At 46.3% G+C, this 26736-nt stretch overlaps 1 protein-coding gene across 2 annotated transcripts; it reads right to left on the reverse strand.

Moving 5' to 3' along the window:
- Positions 1-73: 73 nt before the first annotated feature.
- boc (BOC cell adhesion associated, oncogene regulated) lies at positions 74-25417 on the reverse strand. 2 transcript variants are annotated; one of them, XM_080514756.1, is made up of 18 exons: positions 25211-25417; positions 12124-12252; positions 10811-11083; positions 7411-7557; positions 6705-6848; positions 6044-6337; positions 4841-5113; positions 4484-4752; positions 4238-4403; positions 4022-4090; positions 3538-3747; positions 3008-3183; positions 2683-2905; positions 2390-2575; positions 2100-2311; positions 1917-2002; positions 1468-1601; positions 74-1169 (listed from the first exon to the last, which is right to left on the reverse strand). In XM_080514756.1, exons 2-18 carry the CDS (start codon positions 12233-12235, stop codon positions 997-999), a joined length of 3147 nt encoding a protein of 1048 aa, XP_080370882.1. In that variant the 5' UTR covers positions 12236-12252; positions 25211-25417; the 3' UTR covers positions 74-996. The 2 variants fall into 2 exon arrangements, with proteins under 2 accessions (XP_080370882.1, XP_080370881.1); XM_080514755.1 differs by lacking the exon at positions 25211-25417 and adding an exon at positions 12484-12538.
- Positions 25418-26736: the final 1319 nt, after the last annotated feature.

Below are 26736 nucleotides of genomic sequence, written 5' to 3' on the forward strand. Positions count from 1 at the left end.
GAAAATTCAGTCCAGGCTAGGAATGTCTGAAAAGGATGCAGCAAAGACGCAAATCAATTTCATAAGCTTTTATTTACATGCAAATAGTGCTCCAGCATGTGCAGCCACCAAACGGCTGCACCTATAAAAAGGGAGTGTAGATTGAGGATCTCCTTCATTTTGATTGCAGATGTCTCCGTCAAAGACTAATACTTTATGGACCAACCAGTGAGGGAGAAGTAATACTGACACACCTGTCACAGCGCCCTCACCTGGCAGTCATTTGGTAACCAGCAAATGAGTAAACACAGAAGTGGTTGCAGTATCGAGTTGAGCTTATCAATGACTTGAGTTAAAGACACTTTCCAGAATCTCTCCCATTCAGTGATTAAAAAAAAAAAAAAAAAAAATCACAAAAATAAATAACTATACAATATATAATCTCTTGTTCTCTACCGAAACAATGATTTATGTTGCATACACTTTGTTAATAGTTTGTTAATGATGAACAATGCATAATACGTGTGTTACTGCTATACAAAATGACAGATGTATCTGTGACAAGAGCTAATCGGCGAGGAAGCACCTGAAAGGATCGCACGGGTTCAAGTGGTCCCTTCGTTTCTGTTTTACATAAAGCTAAGCGCCTAAGGTCCAAACATTTGGGATGGAGGGCGGATGTCTACGAGGAATGGCGTGAGGAGTGGGGAGCGCCGAGACATGAAGTGCTGAAGTGAAAGAGGCACCTGCAGGCTGAAGGTCCCCCGAATCTTCTTCAAAAGAGGAATAATCTCGAGCTTCTGTCCCTCCCCACGAAATGCAGACAATCGAACACATGACGTAGCGTGAGGAGATTTAAAAAAACAAACAAACATCTTTTTCAACATGAAAATAACCTTATATACAGTATAATCAGACATTTATGTACAAAAGCATAAATATATAAATATCTGTGATACAAAAATAAATATTCTCTCTTTTTTTGCTTTTTTTTTCTTCTTTTTATACAACAGTCTGTCATGCGTCTGTCGTGCAGCTGGCTGTCCCTTCGTCCTCCGGGGATGCTTCATTTGGGAGAATGTTGACTTCCTGTATCGCTGTGTCTTGGGATTGCGGTGTTGTGGCCGTTGACGACGACGTGGTGAAGATCCCCTCGTCCTCTAGCGAGAGAAGAGGGAAAGATGCAGGCTCTGCGGGAAGGAAGGGAAATGTATGAGAAACTAATAACATTACAGAGCTTCGGTTGATCCATTCACCCACTTTTACACTGTTTGGTCTAAGTAGTCAGGACTGGCTGACAATGTAAACTCAATACGAAAAGCCTCCAAAGCCTGGAAACAAACCAATTATCTGAATCTATTCTCATTGAGCAGGAAACTGCACACCCACTCTACCACCATGTGGCCAAAGACAATGTTTAAAAGCTTGCCATTTCCGCTTGAAGCCTCAAAACATCGAGCAAAGTAAACGAAAACATGCACTGCGTACTTTGAGTGATGTCCTCGGGTCTGCCTCCACCACCTCCCATGTCCTGCGAACTGAAGAGCTGATGGGACGGTTGGAGAACCTGAAGGGTGGAGTCGTCTGGAGAACAGCAGGTCTGTTCATGTGGGTCAGGGCCACTGAAGAAATAAGAGAAAAACAGACTTATTGAAGCTGCAACTCAGGACTATTATCAGCATCAGCCAATAAAAGAACAGGAAAATTATGGTGGTAATATGAAACAGAGAAAATTGACAGAATTTCACAGTGAATTAACTTTTTTGGAATCAATTATTATATTTGTTGAAAAATGCTTGAACAAGTTGAAGAAATTCGTTTAAAAAAAAAATTGGATTTGCTGACAACAGAGTAATATTTCTTTTGTAATTATGAAACGTGTCTGTGGATGGAGTCTTTCAGGTACATTGCTGTATGCGTTTTACACCAAAACCTACTTGTTATAGTGGTAAACCGGCAGATGTCCATTTGACAGCGTCTGTGGCAGCAATGTATCACACTCCACGTCACAATCCATCTCATCCTGCAAACAACAGAAGGGTTACGATCACTCATCCAACACCACCGATTAAACTGTAATTTTGGTATTCATTTGAGTAAAATGCATTTGTTTTGTTTACCTGCTGCAGCCCGGGAAGACAGTGCTTCGTGTGGTGATGTTTGCCATTGGGCATGTATTCTCCATTAGCATGGTAGATGCCGTGTGGAGCCGTCATGCGTGCGTCCAGTGGGCAGTGTCCGACCAGAGCGAGCCCCTGCAGAGGAACCATGGTGTACTGACAGGACGACACGGGAGCGGCCACAGCGGGGAAGCACAAATCTGAGCTTTGCTCTAAAAATAAGAAGCAAAACAAGAGTTACACTGCTGTGGAAGCCAAGATGCTGACTCCCTGCCGAAAGGAGCACTCACTCTGCTTGGCCCAAGCCCTCCAGAGGCAGAAGGGGATGAAGGCCACGATGATGAAGACGAAGGCTCCCAGGACAATACCGACGATGAGGTAGGGGAGGTCCCCGGGCCGGGGCACCTGTCCACTGGGGTGGCCCACCCCCATCTCTGGACTCTCTGATGGAATGGGCCGATGGTGATGAGGCCGAGCTGACGACACGAAAAAGCAGAAGGAAAAAAAAAAACAACAACTTAGCAAAACAACACATGCTTCCTCCATCATAACTCAAGATGGTTTAGCCCAAAGTATGTCTCACCTTTTGTTTCAAGGATGACGACGTTGCCGAATTCACTTTCTCCTTTCTCATTGAAGCTTTGCATCTTGATGTCGTACGCCGTCTCCGGCTGCAGGTCAGTGATTGAGTGCCAGTATCTGTCTCCTTCCACCACATCCTTCTTGTAGTCGCTGTCATTGTCGCTGTCCGTTGGCCGGTAGTAGATGTAGAAGCCATAGATGGGTGTGTTGTTTACAGGTGTGTACTGTTGAGAGGGACACAGACCCCGTTGCAGTCACAATCTGCTTTGAGTTGTTTTTCGCCGTTATTTACCGCGACAGCAGCCAATCGTCTTCCGTCTACTCACTGTCCATTTGAGAATGATGGTGGTCTCATTGATGGCTTCATTGTACGTGATATAGGGCCCGTCCACGGGGCGTTCATGTGTCCGCCCGCCCACCACCGTGTACGCCTTCGAAGGTGCACTGGGAGGGCTGGAGCCGATCACGTTCACCGCCACCACGCGGAACTTATAAGACGTACCTACGAGGAGAGAACAGGGCTCATTAATCCGTCTCTGGGGGCTACAAGCGTCGCTGGCTGAAGCTTTTTCACCGAGTGTTGACTAATGATGTTTGTTTTCTTTTCACTTTGTTTTCTTTCCAGAGGAATCGTGGTGCTGATTGCGATCTGGTTATAGTTTTGAATGATGGCAGCAATTACTGAAATGACTGTAACAACACTCATTACGGTGATAAATTTGCAGGCTGTGGGAATGTAATTATTCAGGACATCATCGCCATAATTACACGCTACGACGTCCCTCTGCCCCGCCCAGTTAACTGCTGTAAATAATAATGACACCAGAGTTGACAGGGGCGTGTAAAGATGTCCGACCTTTCTCCAGGCCTGTGATCTCCACAGACAGGCGCGATGGGGGGATGTTCTCCACCGCTGTCACCCAGTCCTCCCCGGCCTTCTTCACTTTCTTGTACTCCACCCGAAAGGACTGGATGGGGAAACCACGATTACCGCGAGGGATCCAAGTCACATAGGCAGATGTCTCTGTTGCCGTGGAGACGGTGGGCTTGTCAGGGGCTTCAGGGGCTGCGGAAGAAGACGGAGGGGGTTGATGTGTGATCGTAACAGGAGTAAACCCATGAAATAATCGGACAACAGTCACAGCGAAGCCAAATAACACATCACATTCAGCACTTACTGATCGCTCATCCTCCGGGGATAGAAATGCAAGAGAAAGTGAGAAAGGTTAGTCAAAAGAGAAAGCTGGAAATACTGATAAAAGTTAGAATTATAACTCGTATTGTTAATATTGTTAATTGGAAGTCAATCGGCGCAGAATAAAAAGGTGTTGAGTCCTTACGGGAGAGGCTGGGCGAAGGAACAGCAGGAGTCTTTGGTGGATCGTTTTGCCCTGAAAGACCTTTGCGACCTGCAGGAAAGAAAAAAGTTTAACAAATTTTGGATGAAGAAACACTTCAGCACATGAAGATGACAGCCAAGAAAATAACTAAAAACGGAGCGGGAAGCTCTCATGGTCTTACACACTTCTAAAACCATTGCTCTGATAGAGTTGTACCTTTTCCAGTCCTGAAAGTCATCATGGCCGGTTGCCCTAAACCTGCACAGTTCCTCGCAGTCATCTCCACCTCATACAGGCTGTCTGGCTGCAGTTTGGCCAGAGGCAGCTTGTGGAGAGAGCCTGAGACACTGGTGGAGGTCCACTCTGCCAGAAGGTCGCCCACCTGGGATAGGGACCGAGGGGTCAGTTACTGACACAAGGAGAAACTTCATCAAACATGATGTAGTTTCGACGATAGGTCACCTTTCTGTATTTGATCATGTACTCCAGGACAGGAGATCCTCGCTCATGCCGCGGCCTCCAGGTGAGTTCGTAATAGTCGGCCTTGCCTGTGCGGGGCTGACTCAAGATGATGGGGGCATCTGCGGGCAATACCTGCCCGGGCAGTTCTGAGCAGTCCAGAGGCAGCATGGCCCCCGCGGCCCCAGGCCTTATCGGTGGCTGCTCTCGAAGCACCTTGTCTGGACTTAATGGTCGATAGATAGACGGAAGCTTCCCACGAGATGTAATCCCTGAGAAAAGAGGCGTAAAGGAAATCTAAAAGTTGCGAATGGCAAGAGTTAAAACATTTGACAATTTACCAAGCAACTCTTTGTTTACCTGTTGAGACGGTGATAAGGCGAGTGGACGCCTGCGAGCTGCCCACCCCGTTCTCGGCCATGCACTGGTACAGTCCGTCATCCTGAGGCCCCACGTTGGAGACGCGCAGCATCCGAGAGGAGAGACGGTGGCGAGGAGAAGGGGTCAGGGGCCGGGCGTTGTGGAGCCATATCACCGAAGGCGTGGGTTTGCCGCGGGCCTGGCAGCTGATGCGCACCGTCTCGCCGTATATGACCTCCTGCTGCTGCAACTCCACCGTCACCTGAGGCGGTTCTGCAGGAGAAATTAAGACAGAACCCAAGTGAGGGGGCGGTATCTAATTTTAGGAGCTGACTGCATATTTAATATGATTACATAACCATTAATCATGACCTGATTTCTTTTTTTTTTTATTGATTTGCTTTTTCAATTACTGAGGGAAAAAAAACAAGCTCAGCTAATCATCCCGAACCCTAAAAATATTTAGATTTTCTTTTATCAAAGAGAGAACTGTTGAACGTTTTCTGCTTAAGAAGTGGTTGAAAAAAAAGTCATCACCATGGCTGTCAGCTATTTTCTGACAATAAATCATTTCAGCTTCAACAACATTACACGTGTCTAACTAAAAACACAGAGATACGTGTGTGCGTGTGTGTGTGTGTATAGAGGGTATGTGACATAGGGGTGTGTATAGCCGGGCAGGCTAAGCCAGCGAGGCCAGCGAGTTGATGGTTGGCTGCTTGTGAATATGGAGAAAGACAGAGCTCATTACAGCTACAGCAGCACTCTGGCTTTAATTACAGCCAGCTGCAGAGAGACAAGCCCCCCTACACATTCACGCACAAACATGCACGTACACACTCACTCACACACACACACACACAGAAAATCACTGTAATAACACTCATCTATTACCTAGACACACTCAGTCAAGTGCTGATGCAGAACAGAGAGCCCTGTCTCTGCTGGCTCTTTCTTACGAAACACCACTCAGCCTGACATGCTTCTCACACTCGACTGCAAGCACACATACAGAACCCCTGTCTCCTCAGCCCACCAACTGGAGTCAGAGTAATCAGAGTAATCAGTAAACCCACGACACAAACAAAATTCCACTCGTAAAAATGACCTGCGGGGTTAAATGAACAAACTCCATTCACCATGGAAAGACGCAACGGAAAGGACTTTTATTGAGATCTCTGTGAACAACTCGAGTCCACTCACCAAACACTTGGACATCGTAGAGCACGGTGGCGGTGCTGGATGAGCCGATGCCGTTGTCCGCTTGGCAAATGTAAGTGCCCGAGTCTCCTTCGGCCACCGCGTCGATCAGCAGGTTGCTGAGCAGGTAGCGCGTGTTGTTATGGGAGCGTAGGTCTCTCCCATCCTTTGCCCACCTGACCTGCGGCGTGGGGATGCCGCTCGCCACACACTCCAGCACCAGCCGCTGGCCTTTGGTCACCATGATGGAGCGTGGAGCCGGTGGGTAAATGATTCGAGCCGCCTCTGCGGTGGAGCCTGGAAATGAAAAAGACAACCAAGATGTGAATGTTTTGCGAGGAACAAAAAAAAACCAAAATAGGTGGGATAGACCTAATTTAGATGAAACTACATCCAGCAAAAAGGTTTAAGGAATCATTTGCAGTGTGGGGCTTTAATGATGGTAAAGCCAGCACCTGTAACTGCATGTGCTGGCACATTAGATGTTAAATGTCACACTGAGCTCACATGTGTGACATATGCTCGCCAGATGTGACAACATTAACGACTCTCCTATAAGGTCTTCAAGTTCAAATCAATTAAACGAGTTACAGCCCAGCTCCCCCCCCCCCCAAAAAAAAGGAAGAACTTATTGTTCTTTCTCAGTGTGAGTGGGCTGACTCACGGCGAATACGCAGGCGATCCGTTGAGCTGGAGGTTTTGACCTCCTGAGTGACGGGGTTGTAAGCAGCGCACTTGTACGGCCCCTCATCATCCTGCGTGGCGTTGGCTATCTGCAAGTTTCCTGATGGCATGATGAGGTAGTTTCCTGGAGGCACATACAGTCACGAGTGTTAGAAAGACACCGAGGGCGTGACAAACCAGTAACACAAAGGTGTATTTTTTCCCCTCAACTTTCCATCATAAATGCATAAATATGGTGAAAACAACAACAACAACAAAAACATACAAATTTGACACAATGTGAATTTGTAACTCGAGTCCCATCTGCCATTCCAATACAGTATATGGCTGCACTGCTAGCTAATGCCACAGAGAGGCGCCATTGAGTCTGACCCGCAAGGCTCCTCAATCAATGTGGTATTCATTTCCTCACTGATAAGCCTGGATATCAGTACCTACAGCTCCCAGGCATCATCAGCCACATACCAGCCACAAACCACTGGAGCTTTTCTTCTCTTCCAGGCAACTTAGAAGTAAATAGTTTGAAAAATAAACAGCTGCATTCCCACGTTTCAACATTTTCCAGATAGTGCCCTTATCACCAGTTTTACGATGGGTCAGATAGCTTCTGGTAAATTATGAAGATAATGTGGGCATTAGGAGGGAAGCGGAGAAGACATGATTAATGTCGCAGAGGTATGCAGTACCTTTGGACGTTTCCAGCCATTCCTGTTTCACACTGTAGCGGACCTGAGCTTTGGGCTGGCTTTCAGGGAGGTGGCACTCAATAACAGCCGTGTTGCCTTCATCGACTTCGATCTCCTGCTGGTCATCAGGCTCAAAGTCCCGCAGCTCTGAAAAACACAGACACACACACACACAAAAGAAAAATCAGTGCCGTCACATCGCTGCAGCTCACAGCTCAGCCTTCTGTCATCATGTTAACACGCTGTGTAAATCACATCTAACTGCACATGTATACAGTCAGTCCTCGGCCTCAGAATAAGAAAATATTCAGAGAAATAATAACTGAGCCGTTTCCATATTGGGTGTCGTACCTGTTTTTTTTTCTGCTGTATTGTAACCACATTCCCACAGCTTCTCGCTTTGAAAAGTAAAACCTCTTCTGCCTCCATTTAGTAGCTTATTTCCCAATGCCTGTCTAAACACGATCTCCTCGGAGTCACAGGAATTTTTTTTTTTTTTTGGAAAAGCACTTCTAGTAATTCTTTCTGCTTCAGTCATTTTATATTTGAAGCTTAAAAAGTGTGTGAAGGAGGTTTCATTAATCCTGTCAAACCTAATACAGGCACTGGATCTGGTTCAGATTCTGTGGTAAGAAAAAAAAAAGGGGGAGTGGGATTACTGGGGCCATGTGCTGCAACTGTGTCCCGCAGACACACAGTCTGCACAGCACAGACACTCATCTGACCCCTGACATCCTAAACCCCTGCCTGAGAGGCCTGGAGACCTGGCCACGGGGTCAGAGGTGAGAGCTGTCCACACTATAGGGTTTCAGGGGAAGATATCCAGTTTGGCTTTGAAAGGAAGCAGCAAAACTTTCCTCTTAAGCTGCCGGAAAAAGAAGACGCCATAAAAATCTTGGCGGGGGGAGATGTTGCCATTTTATAGATTTGAAGCTGAGGGAAGAGAGACGCACAAGAAGGGGAAATGGAAAGTAACAAACTGTAGAAATTGGTCATGAAAAAAGTCCAGCAGTGAAATGAAAGATAAATGAAACCTCTCCGTGAAGACAATAAAACGTCCTCCAGCTTTTGTTGATTTGTTCTTAACAAACACAGCCTCCCGCCATTCTTTCCAGAGGTGCTCTAACTGGTCTGTTTGTCTTGGACCAGCCTCGCGTCTTGGCATAAAGAACCCGGCTGCTGGCACACGCAGTCAGCTGATGAGAGCTTTGTACACAGAGCTAATTCAATCAGCAAAGTTTAGCTAAGGCCATGGTATCTACTGATAGGGACATCACAGTGATTTACTCAAAGCGCTGAGCAAACACATTCACTCCAGGGGCCTGATTTATTCACCATGCACCTCTGGATCTGTCCCCTCTGTCTGTGTTGAGCATTAACGGAGATACAGGGGGGGGGATCACGGTCCACATACACACACACACGCAAAACAAAACTCCATCTCAGACTCTGTGTCAGCTCTTACTCTGAAAGATGAGAATCCCAGCCAGGACATGTCAAGCTTTGTGGTGTGCTGGGGAGGGGGGGGGGGGGGGGGGGGGGCGTGTGGCGCTCCATTTGCTAAATCAATCAGGTGCTGTTTTTACAGACAACCTCCTCCCCCACTACCCTCCTCATATCTACCCATCCCACCTTCCTCCTCCTGCTCTTTTCTCCTAAATTCCTCCATTAACACCTTTTAACCCCCCCCCCCCCCTCCCTCCTCCTCCTCAGCAACAATCCCACATGGGTGCCTCTCAGGTGTGCCTGTATGCGTGTGATGTTTTTGTATGTGGATCCTGCCCGAATCCAGGATTGATGGTATTCATAAAGTGAAGCAGACCTACCGCACCACGGCTGCTTGGCAAGGCCAGCTTAAATATTTCGAGAAAGACAGTGCATTCATCATCTTTATGTGGGGCAGCAGGAGGCCTGCGTCTCTGAATTATAACATGTTTGTGCAACGTGTAGTGTGTTCACGTTGTGCAGATACACGTCTCCGTCTTCCCAAGGCAATGAGGGAGGGTGACTGTCTGCACAAGAATCCAAGCGAGGAGCTTTTAACTTATGCCAAAAAAAAGGGCAGATTCTTCAGAGTCGGATAGCGCGGTGGGTCTGGAATCAGTGTGTCCTGATCACAAAAAACATGTGCGCACAACTAAAGAGGGCTCCAAAGAAAAAGCAGCAGGCACGTACACACTCCCCACGGAGCAATTCCTAAGGCAATTTGGGGGTGGCCGAGGAGAAACCTTTATTAAATTAGAGAAGTGGTTCTGTCTCACTCCGCGTGCGGTTATTCCAGCACGTTTTATCCGACACTGAAACAAATCAATAACTTTGTGCATGATCTGTGGAGAGGAAGGGGAAAAATAAACTAAAAACCACGAGGGATGAAGATGACACGAGAAGAAGGAAAAGTGAAGGATAATGAAAGGAGGGGAGGGGAGGGAAAGTGACAGGGCGAGGAGTGAAAAACCTGCAGAGAAAAGTGTGTGGGGATGGTTAAGGAGCGCTTCAAGGAGACAGAGAATGTGACATCACGTCTCATCTTGTGTCAGGATCTTGTCTTGACTGGCCTGAAACACCTCGGCTTTCTCCAGCTATGGCAGCCTCATATATCACATCCCTGCATGTAAAACAATACTTGTTAACAGCAACCCCCCCCCCCCCCCCCAACCCCCATCCACCTAATGGTCTGTCCTGCTGCAGCATGCACCCGGATCCTCTGTCCACCCCCTCACACCAGCACAACACTCTTATCTCCCAACAGCCCTTTACCCAATTATGGGGCCATAATTCTGGCCATTCCTGCTGTCGGGCCCTGTGGAGAGGAATGTGGTGTTGTGGGGAGGAAAGGGGCCAGTGGAGGTATGGGGCTCCCAGGCTGACTCTTGGTCCCCTCTTCCCCCCGCTAAGACTAGGCCCCGGCCCCAGGGTCCCCTCCATTCCTCCAGCTCAAGTTTCACAGCTTCAGGCCCCCCTCTCAGTCCCATGATGCATATCAAATATAACGCCACACACTCGTAGCAGCAAAGTACTAAAATCTCCAGCATCAGGAATCATTTATGTGAACTCCATGAGATCAACGTGACACCAAATAAAATCGGTGTCAGACTGAACCGAATAAATACTTTCTTTTTTTGAAATGTGTAAAGATATATCACTACTCAATCTCACTGTAAGCACCGACACTGGGCCTGCTCGTATCCTTTGGGAGAATTAGATTCAGGCGAAGCCACAAAGCGATGGAAAAATACAGGGTTTACAGAGTCGCATTGGTGAAAATGTTAAGCAAACAAACACCACTCCAGTCAAAAGCATTATTTAGATGTTCTGACAAACCAAAAAGAGGCCAAAAAAAGGGGGGGGACTGTGTGCGTTTGTGTTTATTTGTCGCAGTTTTGTGTGGGTGGCTACTCACTGGCGGCAGTGACGTTTGCAGGCACGCTGGCCAGAGCTCCAGCGGCGGTGCTGGCCACACACTGATATCTGCCCACAGTCAGGTTGGAGAGGGTGGAAATGAACAGACTGTTGGGCCTCAGGACGACACCAAAATCTCCGTCCACCAGCCCCTGACCATTGAGGCGCCAGCTGATGTTGGTGGAGGCGGGCCGGGCGCTGCAGTGCAGGGTCACGCTGCCTCCTAACTTCTGCACCGTGGACACAGGCTCCTCAGTGAACAATGGGACCTCATCTGGGGGAAAAGAGGAGGATAAAGTATGACGAAGCTCAACAAATATAACACATTTCTCACTGATTACATGTCAGACAAGGAGTATAAGACCTTCTCAGATTAAGTCTATTCATTTCAAAGTCATGTAATCACATGTTTTTCTTTTAATTTGAAGATATCCAGGAGCATGACACTACATCATCAAATGTAGGACAGCAAAGCTGCTCTTTGCAAACCTAAGGCCAAACATAAGACATTTTCACTTAAATATTGGTTTGAAAAACTAAATCAGCTGCTAGAAAGTTTAGTATTTTAATTCTAAGCTTATAGATTTGCCAGATCTTCTGTTCCCTTTTGAAATATAATGTGAAGTTTTGCTATGCGCTTTTTAACGGTGATGACAAACTCGCGTTGCAAATACAAACAGAGGTCTGAGCTCCACTTCAATGACTCGTATATGCTTACAAGGCTCTGCTTCTTTGCTTTCTGGTACATTTTTTTACTTGTTTTAATTATAAACAGTCTGGGTAATAGCTATGAGAGTATTTTATCAAACAAAGGGGACACAATCGAATACAGCGTTTAAACAAAGGAGCCATTACTGCACTACACCCAGGATATTCTTTCTTTCAATCGTTCGTTCAGCCTTGGCCATTAGTACAGCTCCAAATCAAAACTGCTCACTTCTTCAAATGTATTTCAAACAAACTGCCGTGGCTGCAGCCAGACACGTACAACACCTCACTCCTTGTGTCTGAGCCAGAATATTTTGTCCCTGGCAGAACTTTTCCAGCACCAGGTGGTCGGGGGAAATGAATGTAAAAACACTCACAAACTGAGGGTAGATTGAGCGCGTATTATGCACTTGGAAAGTGTGACTGCGGGCATGGGGGTGGAAAAAGTTTCATTTTATATCTGCATATCATTAACTCTGATGCGTCAACACTGCATTCAGAATTGGGCGCAAAAGCGGATGAAGCATACGAGGTGAAGGGACCCAGCAGAGACAAGACAAACACAGGATATTGAATTTTCAACAAGCTCTCCTACAGTGGACTTACCGGAGACTGTAGCGCCGCTCTGCAGGCAGCACAGTAGGAGTGCACCCAGAGCGCACAACACTGGAGCCCTTCTCTTTTTCATCCACGGAGTCCAGTCCCGCTTTCCAGACATCTTCCATACACTACCCCCTGAAACACACAGTAAGAGCATCTCGTTCACAAGCTGCACACTCAAAACAAACAAGCGTAATCTGTGTTGTTCTGACGGAAACAAACACTCGCACAAAGGCAGAGCTACAAATGTGATGATGACCCCCCCCCCCTGCACACACACACACATACACTCAGCATGGAAACATACATCCTCCACATAAACAATCCACATCCATACAGTCGCCCAGCTTTCTGCTCGAACCTTACTTGTATACATACGCGCGCGTGCAAACGTGCAGCCATTAACGAAACACAAGCCAGGCGAGGCGTTGCACTCTGCGGCACCCTCAGCAGCAAAACTCCAGACACAAATAAAGTCTTTCTTTTCTGTCAGCCCCCATCTCGCCGCTGACCCCGTCTCCTCCTCCGGCTGCGCCCGCACCCATCCAGCCTGCGCTCATCAAAGGGGCGCCCTCATTCTGCGGGCCGGTAACCCGACCCCTCCACCTTCCTGCTCAGGTGTAACCGATACAGGTAGAGCGGAGTCTGAGAGCAGGGGAGCAGGGGAGGGAGAGGAGGGCGAAGGGGAAAACACACAGGCTGCATTCAACAGTCGGGACAAAGAACAACTAATGAGAGGCAGGAGGGGAGGGGGAAGCGGGGGAAATAAATATCAGAGCAGAAAGGAGTGTGCCGAAGATGGGAGTAGAGGACGGCTCTTTTATTCTACAGACGAGTATGTATTCTGAGGAAAATGGAGAAGATGATGGTAATGGTCAGTCTATTAACAGTTAATGCGAGGAGGGGAGCTTTTCTCTCTCTCTCTCTCTCTCCCTTGTCGCTTGCCGCCAAGTTTCCCGAATTCTTTCCTGTCAGGTTAAACTAACAACTTCCCGTCAGGATGAGGAGGGTGGTCCTGCAAAACTGAAACTCTCTTTTGCTCACTTTTTTTTTTTTTGCATATACCAGTATATATGTGGCTGAACACACAACAAAACACTAACAGTGGAATTGAAAAACAATGACTTGTTCACATATAGATTTGTGCTGATCCTATTTTTGCAAGGGGGATGATTAATGACTCTCTCCACGTACACTCACACAAAGCAGGGGCCAAAGCAGGACAGTAAGTAAGTGAATGGAAACTCTTACAGTGCACCTTCATCATCTAATGGCAGCAGTGAAACTGTTTAGTTGCCTGGCACATTTATTGAAAATGAGCAAAGTGGTAGGCTGATGGAAAAAGAGTTAGTAATGTCTACAACTGCTACATGAGACCACACATTGCTCTGCTGCGTTTTAATTGCTCATTATGATTAAGTAAACAGTTTGAGATGACTAATTTTTGGGATATTAACCACAAACATACTGCTCTCTGGTGAAAAAGAAAATGACACACAAGGGGCGCAGCAACCATTCAATCGACAGAGTAGACATTACATTTGTTAGACTGCAAGTCCAAGTAAACAAAGTCCTGATGTTACCTTTGAAGTTGATTCAAATAACTCTCTTTACAGAAACAGCAGACACAGAGCAACATTCTCACATCAAATAGGAGTTGAGTTTCCAGCTGTTTTTTAACTCTGTTTTTAGAGTCCTGAGGTTCGATGTTTCTAGTTGTTGATGGTGCTTACTGGTGTTTGGTGATGGCTATTGATTTTCAAATGTTTTTTTCCATTAAAAAGAAAACGACACCCTGGTTTGAGAGTGTATGAAACTGCTAAGTTGAAATAAAAACTCTCTCACGATCTACATTACACTGCAGTTGTGACAGAACATACTAGCATTCATTCATACTCCATACTTCCATCTATCGCTCTTCTATACTGCTTTCTATGACTTATGGTTGTGAGATCAAGGAGCCAATCCAAGCTGACCATTAGTGATGGCAGAAATGCGCCCTGGACAGGTCGCCAGAGACACAAACCATGACTGGCAATTTGGAGTCGCAGATTAACATCGAATGCATGGTTTTTATTGTCGAAGCCAACATCCCAGCGGAAATCCATGCATGCGGTGAGAAACATGCAAACTCTCCACAGAAACGCCCAGACTGGAACTATGGACATTATCGCTCTGAGGCATCATTATGACTCCACTGTAATTCATACTTGATACAGATTTTGTATCTCTAGATGGATCTCTATGAATGTCTGCTTCTTACTTAAGAGCTGGATATGATGTGATGTCAAGTGTCTAATATATATATACATTACCTAAGATTTTTCAGTTATTACAATAATACATTGGATCTAAAAAAATTATAACACGTGTCATCAGGAATGAACTGGCTGCGGCCCAACATACATGTACAGTTTCATTTACGGACTTGTCCACACAGAGTGGTTCATCAGCAGCGGGTTCACTCTGCAAACAAACAGCAAGCGACTGTGGGACCCGGGGCGAGGAGGCCTGAAGGCCTGTGGCTTCTGTGGCTGGTCGCTGTATGGACACAACCCGGGACAGCTGCCCATAAAAGACGCATACATCTGTATCGAGCACCTGTCGCAACTGCGAGAGTCACAAACCGTAAACCACACCATGTCAGTCTGGGAACTACCTTCAGAGCAGAGCGGACGCCACCTCACCGCGCAACTCCCCACCTGTCTTGCATGTATCACAACCTCTCCGACATGAAATCATGAAGGCACCGGCAGTGAAAGCAGGCGGGGAGACAGAGGTAGGGCTCTGTTGTAATAGTGGTATGTGAAGGCCCCCCACATACATCATCACTCCCCTGAAAACAGCCTTACTCCTCAAAGCATGTCCGTCTGTCTGATTCATTAGTCAGCTGGGTCCTCTGTTTGCTTAGCGGATACCCTGCCTCAAGATGAAAAGTTGGCCTGACATCGATGTCCAACTTTTTCCATCCGTCCTTCCCAGAGAATTCACAGACAGAGAAGGAGAAGAGCCGCCTACGCATCAGCGAGACTGATAAAAAACAGAGCACACACACATGGACAGCTCCCCTAAATTAACTGTGTGTGCGTGTGTGTGTGTGTGTGTGTGTGTGTGTGTGTGTGTGTGTGTGTGTGTGTGTGTGTGTGTGTGTGTGTGTGTGCGCGCATTGATACAGTCTCCCTATGAGGAACAAACACATACACGGAGAACACTTAGTGGGAGCAGCTATGTGACAATGAATACTTTAGTGACAGTGGATGGAGAGAACTGCTGTGTGAACTTTTCAAATATGCCGGTTCCAGTTCACAAGTATGGTCACTGAGAAGAGTCAAAATATTCCTGTAAACATACAGAGGAATAAATACAACTGAGAGATTTTGCAGACTTGAGAGTCGGCTTTCTTGGCACTCAAGCCAAAAACATGTAAACAAAAAAAAAAAGTCATAGAAAAATTATATATTTCATTTTTTCTCATTCAGAATCTTCTGAGAAATGTTTTTTTTTTTTGTCCATTAAAAAAAAAAGCAATAATCTTTAACAAGCAAGAAAAATCTGTCAATACTGAATATTCTTCAAGCTGATACTTTGACAGCCTTGTTTGCATTGCATAAAATGTTAATAATCAAAATGACATAAATGTGATATTTAGATCCTTTTCTGAAAGGATGACCTGAATCAGTACTGGGGCAGAAAACGTTTCATTGGCACATTTCCACTGTTTACTCAGTTCTTAAAGGATTATAGTGAAACACTGTGTTGTTTTTATAGTCTCCCAGGAAGCACCTGAAAGCATTTGGACTTGTATTTTGCTCATTAGTGTCTCCAGATTTGACTTGGACTCAACAGCAATGACTTTAACTGTGTTTTTTTTTAATTTTCCTTCAGGATCAATAATCTATTAATCGATTGATGCATATGTTTGGACTCATTAAACAGTAAAACAATCAAGGCAATGATGGTACAATGAACCAGATCCACAGGTTTTGGCTGCAGTCCTTTGTCCACCACATTGAGAGACTCACACCCAAACTCCAGCGTTACAGACATTTAAATACAAATATCTGAAGAAGCGTGCGAAGCATTCCTCCACTCTCACGGGTGCCAATATTCTGTCATTAAGCCTCCAAAGCTCTGGCGCCAGCAGTCCATATAGATGTATTTACTCCTTCCTGTACACGTCTGCATCGATCTGTTCAAAAGTACAAGATATGCATTAGTATTCATTAACTATCACACGTGAGCCCTTTTGCCAGTAAGATTCCCTCACATCTCCTTGTTTGGTGCCTGCAGCTTGTGCATATCATGGAGAGGACGAAAAGAAAGAGCAGCCAGAACAAGGTCATGGCAGCAGCATGGCAGCGGCGGTGTGCAGGCATGCATCATGAGTGTAGGTATGCGAGTGCCTTATATGTTGTTGTGTGAGAGAGTCACTTGACAGAAGTTCATTGTGAGCGTGCTAAGTAAAGACACCGAGGCCCCTGTTCTCCCGGACCACTGCCGGTCCCATTGTCCCGCTGCCTCCGTGGATAAATTCATTTTGACAACCCTGCTAATTGGATAAAACCAGACTGGAGCCTCCTCCCTGAGCTCTCACATTCCATCTGCTTTCTGGCATGGAGATGACACACAGGAGGGAGGGGGAGGTGGAGGGGGAGCAGGGTAGTAACTCCTTCTGAGGAGCTGAGCTGTTGAATATTTATCACCTCCCCAAATTCCCCCTCTTGCCCTCCCCTCCCTCCTCCTCCTCCTCCTCCACCGTAGTTTTACGTCTTTTTACACCCCGTGCCCACCCCACCCCCCCAAACCCCCCTTCCTCTCCCTCGAGGTTCTCCAAACACCACAAAGCCCCCCCCTTTAGATAAACACATGCGGTGTCAAGTGTGAAGAGTACCGGGGGTTCAACTGCCCCGCTCGGGCCCACGGCCCACAATGCCATGCTGCATAGCTGCCATGCGGGAGGCCAGTTGCCCCTGGCGACGCTAACAGGCAGAACGCACCTTAATAGAGTGGAGAGTCATTGTAAAGCAGTGAGCCGGTGCACGGACAAAGACCCCGCAGACCCCTGGAGAAAGGGGAGACGCTACTCTGAAGGGCCCGAGGAAGAGCTGATGGGCCCTGCTCAATGACCAAAGAGAGGCGGGGGGGTAACAGGGGCTCAATGACCAAGAGGTTTGAAAGTAGTGTGTGGAGGGTTTGTGGATGCAGGGAAAAGGGGGTAGGGGGGGATTCAGTGCCTTACGGGATTGATGTGAGATGGTGAAGGGGGTTTATGTAGGCAGAAAGGGATAGGGGGGGGTTTGGAGAGGTTGACTGAGAAAGCTGAACGGCGACTCAAATTAATAGAGAGGATGTCAACTGGCAGGCGAGCAGGAGGAGAGAGCAGAAGTTGGTCAATGAGAGGGTGTGTTTGAGAGAGCGTGTGTGAGAGCGTCGCTGAATGTCCCAACATATTTTCCCCTCACTCCCTCAATCTGTTTGCTGGCCTCTCGGCCTGGCCCGGGGTCTGTGCCGAGTGGCGGAGGATGAGGAGGGTGCTTAACAAACCAACATCACAACCAGTTTACCACTCGAGGATCACTCAAGTACCAATGCTGTGGGAAGAAGAAAAGGATTTCAGAGATTCACTTTTCTCTATGATTCGGCAGAACATACTGAAAGGGAACCGCCCGAACCATGTTCCAAAATATTTATGATATTGACTCAAAGACTGCAACTAACAACTAATGATGTGATTTCTGAGTGACTCTGTGTTTGGTTTGCAGGAAGAAATTGAAGAAATGTCTAATATAGCTTTCAACAAGCATGAAAAAAACAATGTGTTTGTCCAAAACTGAACAAAAATTGATTAATATCAGAGCTGTCCAGAACAGTCTGGAAACTCTGACACAGAAAACAGAGAAAGTTACTTCATTGTTATTTCTTACAATAGTAAAACAATAAAACAAGAAGAAAATGGTCACATTTGAGAAGGTAAAGAAAGTTTGATGGCCACAAACTGATTGATTGCCTAATAGTTTCAACAGTACGTAACTTTTCTATGAGTTCTACAGCATAAAAGTGAAGCATCGATGTAAAGCAGATTGTGTCTGACTTCAGCTTGGATTTTTATGAGTGCGCATGAAGCACAATATTAAAAAAAGTTAAATAAAGAACACACACACACACACACACACGCACACACACACACACACACATGCGCACACACACGCGCACACACACACGCGCACACACACATGCACACTCTGCTGGATGGAGGCTCTCTTGACTACAAAGGGGCCGTAGATAATGAAAACTGAAGTGGACAATCTCCATACTTCTCTGTTCCAAAACTTGGCAGCAGACAAATCTCTTCCTGATTCCCATCTCTCGTCCCCCTCCCCACCCCGGACAAGCTTTTGCCGACAAGAAGAGAACCTTATGGAGTCTTATTTGGCATTAAAATCCTTCTCAACAGGTGGAGAGGGGGCCCGTCCAAATCCTCAACTCAAAACATCACTCGTTCTCATGCCATAAAATTACACATCAAAAGCATCTAAGCATCCCTAACGAGGTTGAGAATTCAAACCACCCCCCCCTCCCCTTTTGAATACTCTCACGCACACACACAAGCATGCACACGCTCACAAAGTATTAATGAGCTATATGCCCTCCGTCACTCCCCCATACCGACACTAACGAGCTACAGAGCATCTCGAGGATTAACGGGAGCGATCTGGACAGGCCCGCCATGTCGAGGAGGGAGGCGTTCTAATCAATTAGGCATCGCTGCATTTGCATAATTTAGATAACGAAGCCGAATTAACCACGGAGAGCTAATTATGGAGCGGCGGTGAGCACACCCACCCACATTCCGGGCGTGGGATGCCAGCGTGCCCACCAGGGCCATGGGAACAGACCACGATCATCATTATCATTATCATTATCATCATCATCATCATCATCATCGTGAGGACTGCAGAGGGGGTGAGGAAGGTAGGAAGTGAGGAAGAAAGTTACAACTGGTTGGATGAAGGAAAGGAAAGGAGATGGGAAGGAAAACCTGATGATGGAAGTGTGATAGAAGTGGGCAAGAGTAGGGAACCAGAATAATAGTTTAGGGAAAGAAAAGAACAAATAGGGTTGGAAAGAAATGAATGGCTGATGAAGAAATAAGACTGACGAGATGAATGAATGGATGAGTAGCCTTTCCCGCAACAGGGACCACGGACACGGTCGTAATTTATTCACATACAGGACTGGGAAAACTAACCAATGCTCTGGATTTCACAGTACTCATCACACAAACACATGCGAGCGTGCAGTTACATATTTTATTTAGCCACAACCATTCTTTCCCTGCATACACACACACACACACACACACACACACACACACACACACACACACACACACACACACACACACACACACACACACACACACACACACACACACACACACACACACACAAAGCAAGCAATCACACAAACTCCTATTACATGGTAAAAGTATACTCACAGAGGCACATAAATATGCAGACCTCAGGAAGTTTTTCCAACACCAAATGTCAACAGGCAAAAAGAAAAGAAAAAAAAAGAAGAAAAAAACAGCCTACCACTTATCCCCAGCCCGACAGATAAAACACACGCACGTCACGGCGTTCACACATGCCAATATAGACTTTCATAGCTGTACATACATGCAGCTTCGCTCCTTGTGTGTTCCTGCATCGAAGGGAGGGAAGGAGAGAGGGATGGGGGAGAGAGAGAGAGAGGGAGAGGGAGGGATGCGGGGTGGGTTAAAGGGGCCCCCGACTCTTTTGGCAGCTCATGCATCAGAGTGAATGGAACCAATTATAAATCAAGAGCAATTTCTCCCCATTATTCAGCAGGAACCAGAGGGGGGGAAAAAAAGGAGAGCGAGAGGCTGCTTGGCCCTACAACTCTCAGTGGGAGACGAAGGAAGGAAGGGAAAGGCAGAGCCAGTGAAATATTATATGAAAAACAGATATGGGAGGCATCAGGAAATTGAGATAAGACAGAGAGGGGAGGGGAGGCGGAATAAGACGAGGGAATGGAGAGAGGCTGTAGAGTTTAGATGGAAGAAGAACGCTATGGTAAAAACAGATCCAAAGAATTTGAAAATGTGAACGAGGCAGGAAACTGGGCTGAACGCGAGGGCGCGTGGAGCGTCGGGAGTTCGACGCCATAACGTGAAAGACTTTCTTAAGAGCAGAAACAGCTGGAGGAGGCTCGTTTCAAAGAGAGCTTTGAGTTTCAGAAGCTGTATTTGTGTGTACGTGTGTGTGTGTGTATGTGTGGCGTGGTAAAGCAGAGCTACCATTTGTCCTGTCAGTCATGGATGTGTGTTATCCTGCACTGAAATATCATAAAGTATTAAGAAAGAAAGAAAAAAAAAAACACACTCCCACAGACACAAGTTGGACAGCAGACAGAGAGCAATGCTGCTGATGGAAAATTCCAGGACTGATAACCTCAGGGGCTCAATAACTAACTAATCTGGTGCCCGGTGATTTATTCTGTTGAATCATGTCTTCTCCTGCCAGTTTGACATTCTTCAATGATGACTTCTTTCTCTCTGGGGCAACACTTTACATCTGATTAAAGCTCAGATGCGATGACATTTCTTTTTCTGCATTTAATCGTTCACACACTGACTGAAAGAAGCACCTGAAGAACAGCGTGCAGGTAACTGGACATGAAACAGCGCATGTGTATAAGGATACGTAACATTGTCTTTCTTTCTTTCTTTTTTTATTTTTACATATTTCAAAATGATGTGCACGATAAGAAAGCAAAAAAAAAAAGGACAGATGTGACAGCGAGGCAAAAGCGAACAGTCCCAGTCAGAGCTCAATCTTGTGCTTGTGTGTGAATGATCTATTAGAGCGTCTGGGTTGGTTTTGGCTCATAATAACACCCCCTAATCTTTGTCCAAATATCTGCTCTGCACACACTGGACTATTTGTCTACACACACACACGCACACGCACACGCACACGCACACACACACACACACACACACACACAGACACACACACACACACACACACACTGTTTTCTTACCCTAGTCTGGAGTTGATCACCGATCCCACAGCACTCACACTTACAATACCGGTATATGTGTTTGCATGTGCAAGTGTGTTTGTGTGTGTGTTTGCCGAGGAGAGAAAGTAACTTCATTATCCAATCAAGGGCTTCTTAACTTTTCCTTTAAGTACTGGAACAAATCAACTTAACTGGTTTAAAAGCTTTGGATAATCCCCATTAGGCTGTTAGAAAAACGGTTTTGAGCAAGACTGTATTTGACCAACATAAACTGAACATAGGTATCGAGATATGGTTAACGCACGCCGTCTGAAAGCAAGAGAGACGTGACACAACCATCCCTCCTCCAGTGTTTCAAAGCTTTCTTTCTATCTTCTGAGTGTTTCGGTTCGATATATGGTCATTAACACCTTCGACTTCAGACTTTAGTTTGATTGCAGGCTTTTTAATTACAGTTCCCCAACTCTGTCAAAACTTTCTCCTTCAGCCCCCCCCCCTCACTTTTTTTTTTTTAACCTCACATTCCTCTCTCTCCTTCTCGCTGTGGTCCTGGCTGACAGGGAGGATCAGGCGCAGAGAGGTATGCAGCCCCAGGGGAGGGGTCTAGACCCCGGCCACCTGCCAGTCCAGGTGTCCTTCTTTGGTTTGCCGATGTATGACTGGACACAGAAGCCCCTCCCGGGGGCACAAAGGCCCGAGTCCAAGCCTCCAATCTGTCAGTGCTGGTGGACTAATGCACCGTATGTCAACAGGCCAATATTGTCTGCCAGCGGGAAATGAGACAGCCTTATTTGGTGATGAGCATGTTCTCTGCTCGATTATGAAATGCACATTAACAAAGAAAAGCTCACACTACATTTACAGCGTAGTAGAAAACTAAGTAAACCACCTTTACTTCTCTCTCGTATGCAAACTTTTGAGGTCTTCTTCCAGTGAACTAACTTCAAAACCACTGCACAGGTGAGGCCGGCTGATGACCGGAATGACAGGTAATGCATTCCTGGTCTTGATCGGAGAGGGTCTCTCTCTCTCTCTCTCTCTCTCTCTCTCTCTCGCTCTGCTGGCTGTTATGGCTGCATGAATATACCTCCTGTCATAGAGATGAAAGCGAGCCCTCAGGAAGGATTTTTCTTCCTCTTTTGTCAATTAACGCCAAAGTCACACCCACTACAATAACAACGCTGCCTTCCAGCACCACAGTCAGAACTTTTGGCTCGCAGTCATCCAAAATGTAACGGCTTTTATGGGCCCGCTTGTAATTCTGAAAAGCATCTTAAAATACTCTGACAGACTTTTGAATAACAGCCAGATGTAAAAACACTCTTAGCTGTCAAAGTGAAACAAGTCGAATCCTATCCTTCCCCCACCACACCTGACATCATACTTCAATATGGCAAAGTCCATTTGGAAACAACATTGAGATATGAGTGAGAAAGTGTTTCTATTGGCCGCCAACCTAAATCCACACAGTAACTGTTCCTTACATGCCATGGTACATATGAAAACTCAGGTCCTAAAGGATGGAAGAAAATGATCCACCAGTCACTGGAAAAACAGTGGAAACCGTCAGGTTTTGTCTCCATACAAGTCTGTTTGGCAGGTCACCAAAATCAATGAAATTTAATTTCAAGACCAGGCTTCATTGTAAAGTCTTTTCCAGTAACCGGCTGTCACATCAGCCTCTGAAAACCAAAGACAATAAAGTAAGCTTCCTGTGTAGAGCTGCAGGTTTCTCTCACACATACTTCTGCTCACTTTTAGTCCCAAACAATAACACCTTGCAGCACATCTGTATTTGTTTATGGTTGAACTTCTCTCATAGTATAGATTTTTTTTTTTATTTCACAGCCTCTCCGTCACGCCACACTCTTCAGGGGAAAATTAATCCTACTCCTATATGAACTTAAGACGTAACATAGTGTGTGTACAATGTTTATTTTGCTGTCTGTTGAGCTACACTACTATCTTGCTTATCAGTTGTTTTTTTTTCCATTCTGAATCATCCTGAGGTGGAAGAAATAATAGCAAAGTTTCAAAGTCTAAAATCATGTTTCATTCAAAGAGCCGTTGAACGAGACATGATTGTACAAATATGAACAGACGAAAAGACAACAATGGCATTTCTGTGAGACAGCACACATATTTTTCTGACACACTATTATGGGAATAACTTCCCTTTTTTTGCTTGAATATGACTTTCTGTAGTAATCTAGTAATATTCTGTTTACCTGTTCATTGAGTTTTTATTCAAACTTTGCTCTAAAAGAAAATGAACAACAATTAAACTTCTAACAGCAGCTGAAGAGTCATCAAGTATTTCACATATCATGAATTCATGAAGATGTTGTATAACAAATCTATAGACTTAAAGTTTGATTTCTTCCCACAGTGTGAGGGTGATTGGAAGATGTTCACAGATATTTGATGATTATCTTGCAAGATTGATTATGAATGCCTATTATGGTGCTTTCCTCTCATTAGCCGAAGGGGGGGGGGGGGGGAGCCAAATCAGTGTGAGAAATGGGCAGATAATCAAACTTGAAGCAGTTCAACTTTGATGCACCCGCCTGCCAGAGATGATCAACAACAACAACAACCAAACAACAAGAGGCTCCTTTTTTTACTGAGACCAATTAATTTGCCTATAAGCAGAGCGCCTAATTGGAGGAGGCCAGGCCATTCGTTTCGACTTTTAATCCAAGTGACATTGATTCAGTGGGAACAATCGGGCCCTCTTGTCTGATTCCATGTCTGTCACAGAAGGGACTGGAGGTCCCTCCATGCGAGGGAGCGAAGGCTAAATGTAAGCCAAATAACAAAACGACACCTGGGGTTGGAAACTTGAGCCCCTGCGGCTGTTCCTGCAGGCCTCCTCCCTGTTTCTCTATGGCCCTGTGTCCGCCCTCCACCCGACCCCCATGGTGGGCAACAACCCTGGCCAACACTCATTAGCAACCCTGGGGATTAAAGACAAACATTTTCCCATTAGATCAGACCTGAATGAGAGGATCACATCAAGGAGAGAGTGTCCTGACAGTGAGGCAGGATGCTGCATTCCTGTATGGCATCTTCAGCAGCTGTCAGTTTACTGGAGGCTTTAATGGGGTTATTCTGACACCAGGGCTTTACTTGGGGGTGAAGGGGGGGGGGGGTAGCTCTGCTCAGGTAGCGTTGTTATGATTTAGCTGATGACAGCCATGCAATCTGCTTGGGGCACTTTGCACATTATCAGGATGGGGAGAGAGATTTAGAACACAAACACATGTCCATTCTAATACAATAAGTCACACTTTAAGATGTGGGAGCATCATTAACAAACGTACTTATCTTAGAAGCACTCCGCGATTTGCTGCAGGTTTTGCATTCAGCTTTGGATTGTTGCCCTCCTCGGGGAAGATATGGGGGGTAAATCTGGCACAGCTCACCGTGTCTGTTTTCTGTTACCTTATGGGAGCGACTATAGGCTGCGGCCTGTAAAACGTTGACACATTTCACCAAGAAAAACACGCGAAAGCCTCGAAACCAAGCGATGGATCTGTGCGACGTGTCACGCAGAATCGATCACTCCCCGTTTACGCACAGTGCGATGTAGTAATCGGCACAAAGAGGCAGGGAATTAAAGGAAAAGCTGGGAAAATGTGTACGCAAAGTACAACCCATCAACAACAGGCTAAGTCCGAGCGCAAAGTTTCTTCTTTTTTATTATTTAAATCAAGTCCGAAAGCGAGAAACAAAACGCACATTCGAATGCACACAAAACACGTCTGTGGTGTGGACAGTCTGTTAAAACGGCTTTATGAAGTAATAATTGAGTACAAGTTGAACCAAAGTAGCTATCGGAGGAGAAGCAGACTCCAAACGTTAAAAAAAAGAAAAACAAAGTCACAACTTTCTCTCTGAATAAAGTAAGAAATAAGCGGCTGATGAGTTTTGTTGATCGCCAAACACGCAGGAGAATGGATACATGTATCTATATGTTTATAATGTTGTTGATAAGCAGCGTAACGACGCACAAACATGGAGCGCACGTAGCGACAAAACTCACCAAAACCGCTCTTCTTGGTGCTCACACCGTGTTTTAACCTAACGAGCTTCTCCTCGCGGCTCCTTCTGAGTTTTAGTCCTCCAAAAACGGCGTCTTCTATTATTATTTTTTTCTCAACTTGTCTTTTCCCTCTAAAGCCTGGCTTGCTTTTACCAATTCACTGCGATGCCACCGACATTTTCTTCTTCGGCTCCCCAAGTTCTCACATTGAAAGGCCGTTTTTGGATGACTGAGCTCTCAAACAATTCTCCCTTTTGCGACGCCTTTTCGGGTCCTCCCACTTCCCAAGCAGGAGGAGGGATCTGAACAATAGGGACTGGCTCCCAAAATCCCAGAGCAGGGCACTGCTGCACCGCCGTTTCTCCTCGCTGCGGGTCTCTGCACGCACTGCACATGAGCGCCTTGCGCAGACTGTGCGTTAAAAACCTCAAATCCTGCGTAATGTTTTTGTACCTCACAGAGATAAACACGTGCAAAACGTTTTACTGTTTTTGCAAATGTAGGTGTTGTGGAGGAGAATAGAGCGCCTCCTCCCCCCCTCCCTCCTGCTCTGTAACCCCCCCCCCCCCCCCCCCCCCCCCCCCACTCCCCTGTTGTGGGACGTGCTGGTCCCCATAGAGTTTGTATTGACCCCTGTCCATTGAGGCCTGCAGGGCCCTCCAGTGCAGCTGTGTAGTGTTGTGTTGATGTGGCCTGGGACAGGCCTGGTCAGGACTGTGCAGCACACATACACACACGCACACACACACACACACACACACACACACACACACACACACACCAGAGTGATCACAGTTCGGACCCCCCCCCCCCCCGTGTGCTCACTCTGGTATTCTCTTCTCTACTTCAATCAGAACATTTTGAAACGTGGGGAGCTGGTCCTGTCCAGTTCATTAATAACTGGGTATTCCCAGATCACACGATTTTATAGAGGGAGGGGGGTCGGTGGGTGGTGGTGGTGGTGTGAGGGGGGGGCAGGGGGGGGGGGGGGGGGGTCCTACTTGAATGCAAGAACTCCCACCATGATGTACCTGAGGGGTTTTTGTAATCCAGTGGGGCTGCCTTCATTGACGGGCCGTGGTATTTCATGACACCTGTTGTTCAGGTGAGAGGGCGCTTGTGTGGGAACTCCCAGTTTAGGTCATCTGAATACTTGATCTAATTAAAACATTAAAACTAGTTTTACAAACCGCGACTGGATATTCAAGATCCCAGATGTTTCCACAGAGTCGTTAATTGGGACAGTCCCGTGTTGTGCTGCAGTTTTGCAGAACTTTGCAGGCGCTGCCAATGTTTTGGTGTTGTTGCTACTGAGCAGGGCGCTATTTGTATGTGGCTCCCTCACACTAGCGCCACCCTGGACAACACCGCAGAGAGAGAGAGAGAGAGAGAAAGAAAGAGAGAGAGAGAGACAGAGAGAGAGGGAGGTGAAAAAAGGGGGACTCCCAACCCCAAAAAACCCCTCCACGGTGCCCCTCCCCCTTTCCCCATCTCTCCATGCTGGGCAGGATGAATTAGCCCAAGGA

This window comes from Blennius ocellaris (assembly GCF_963422515.1).
Source record: "Blennius ocellaris genome assembly, chromosome: 19".
Taxonomy (NCBI): domain Eukaryota; kingdom Metazoa; phylum Chordata; class Actinopteri; order Blenniiformes; family Blenniidae; genus Blennius; species Blennius ocellaris.

What these genes read in the sequence shown, in the direction of transcription:
- boc (XM_080514755.1), bottom strand. An exon ending in CCGGTTTACCACTATAACAA is followed by an intron (nt 1,602 to 1,916) that starts GTAGGTTTTGGT and finishes TTATTTCTTCAG; the next exon opens with TGGCCCTGACCCACATGAAC. An exon ending in ACCCGAGGACATCACTCAAA is followed by an intron (nt 1,170 to 1,467) that starts GTACGCAGTGCA and finishes TCCTTCCCGCAG; the next exon opens with AGCCTGCATCTTTCCCTCTT.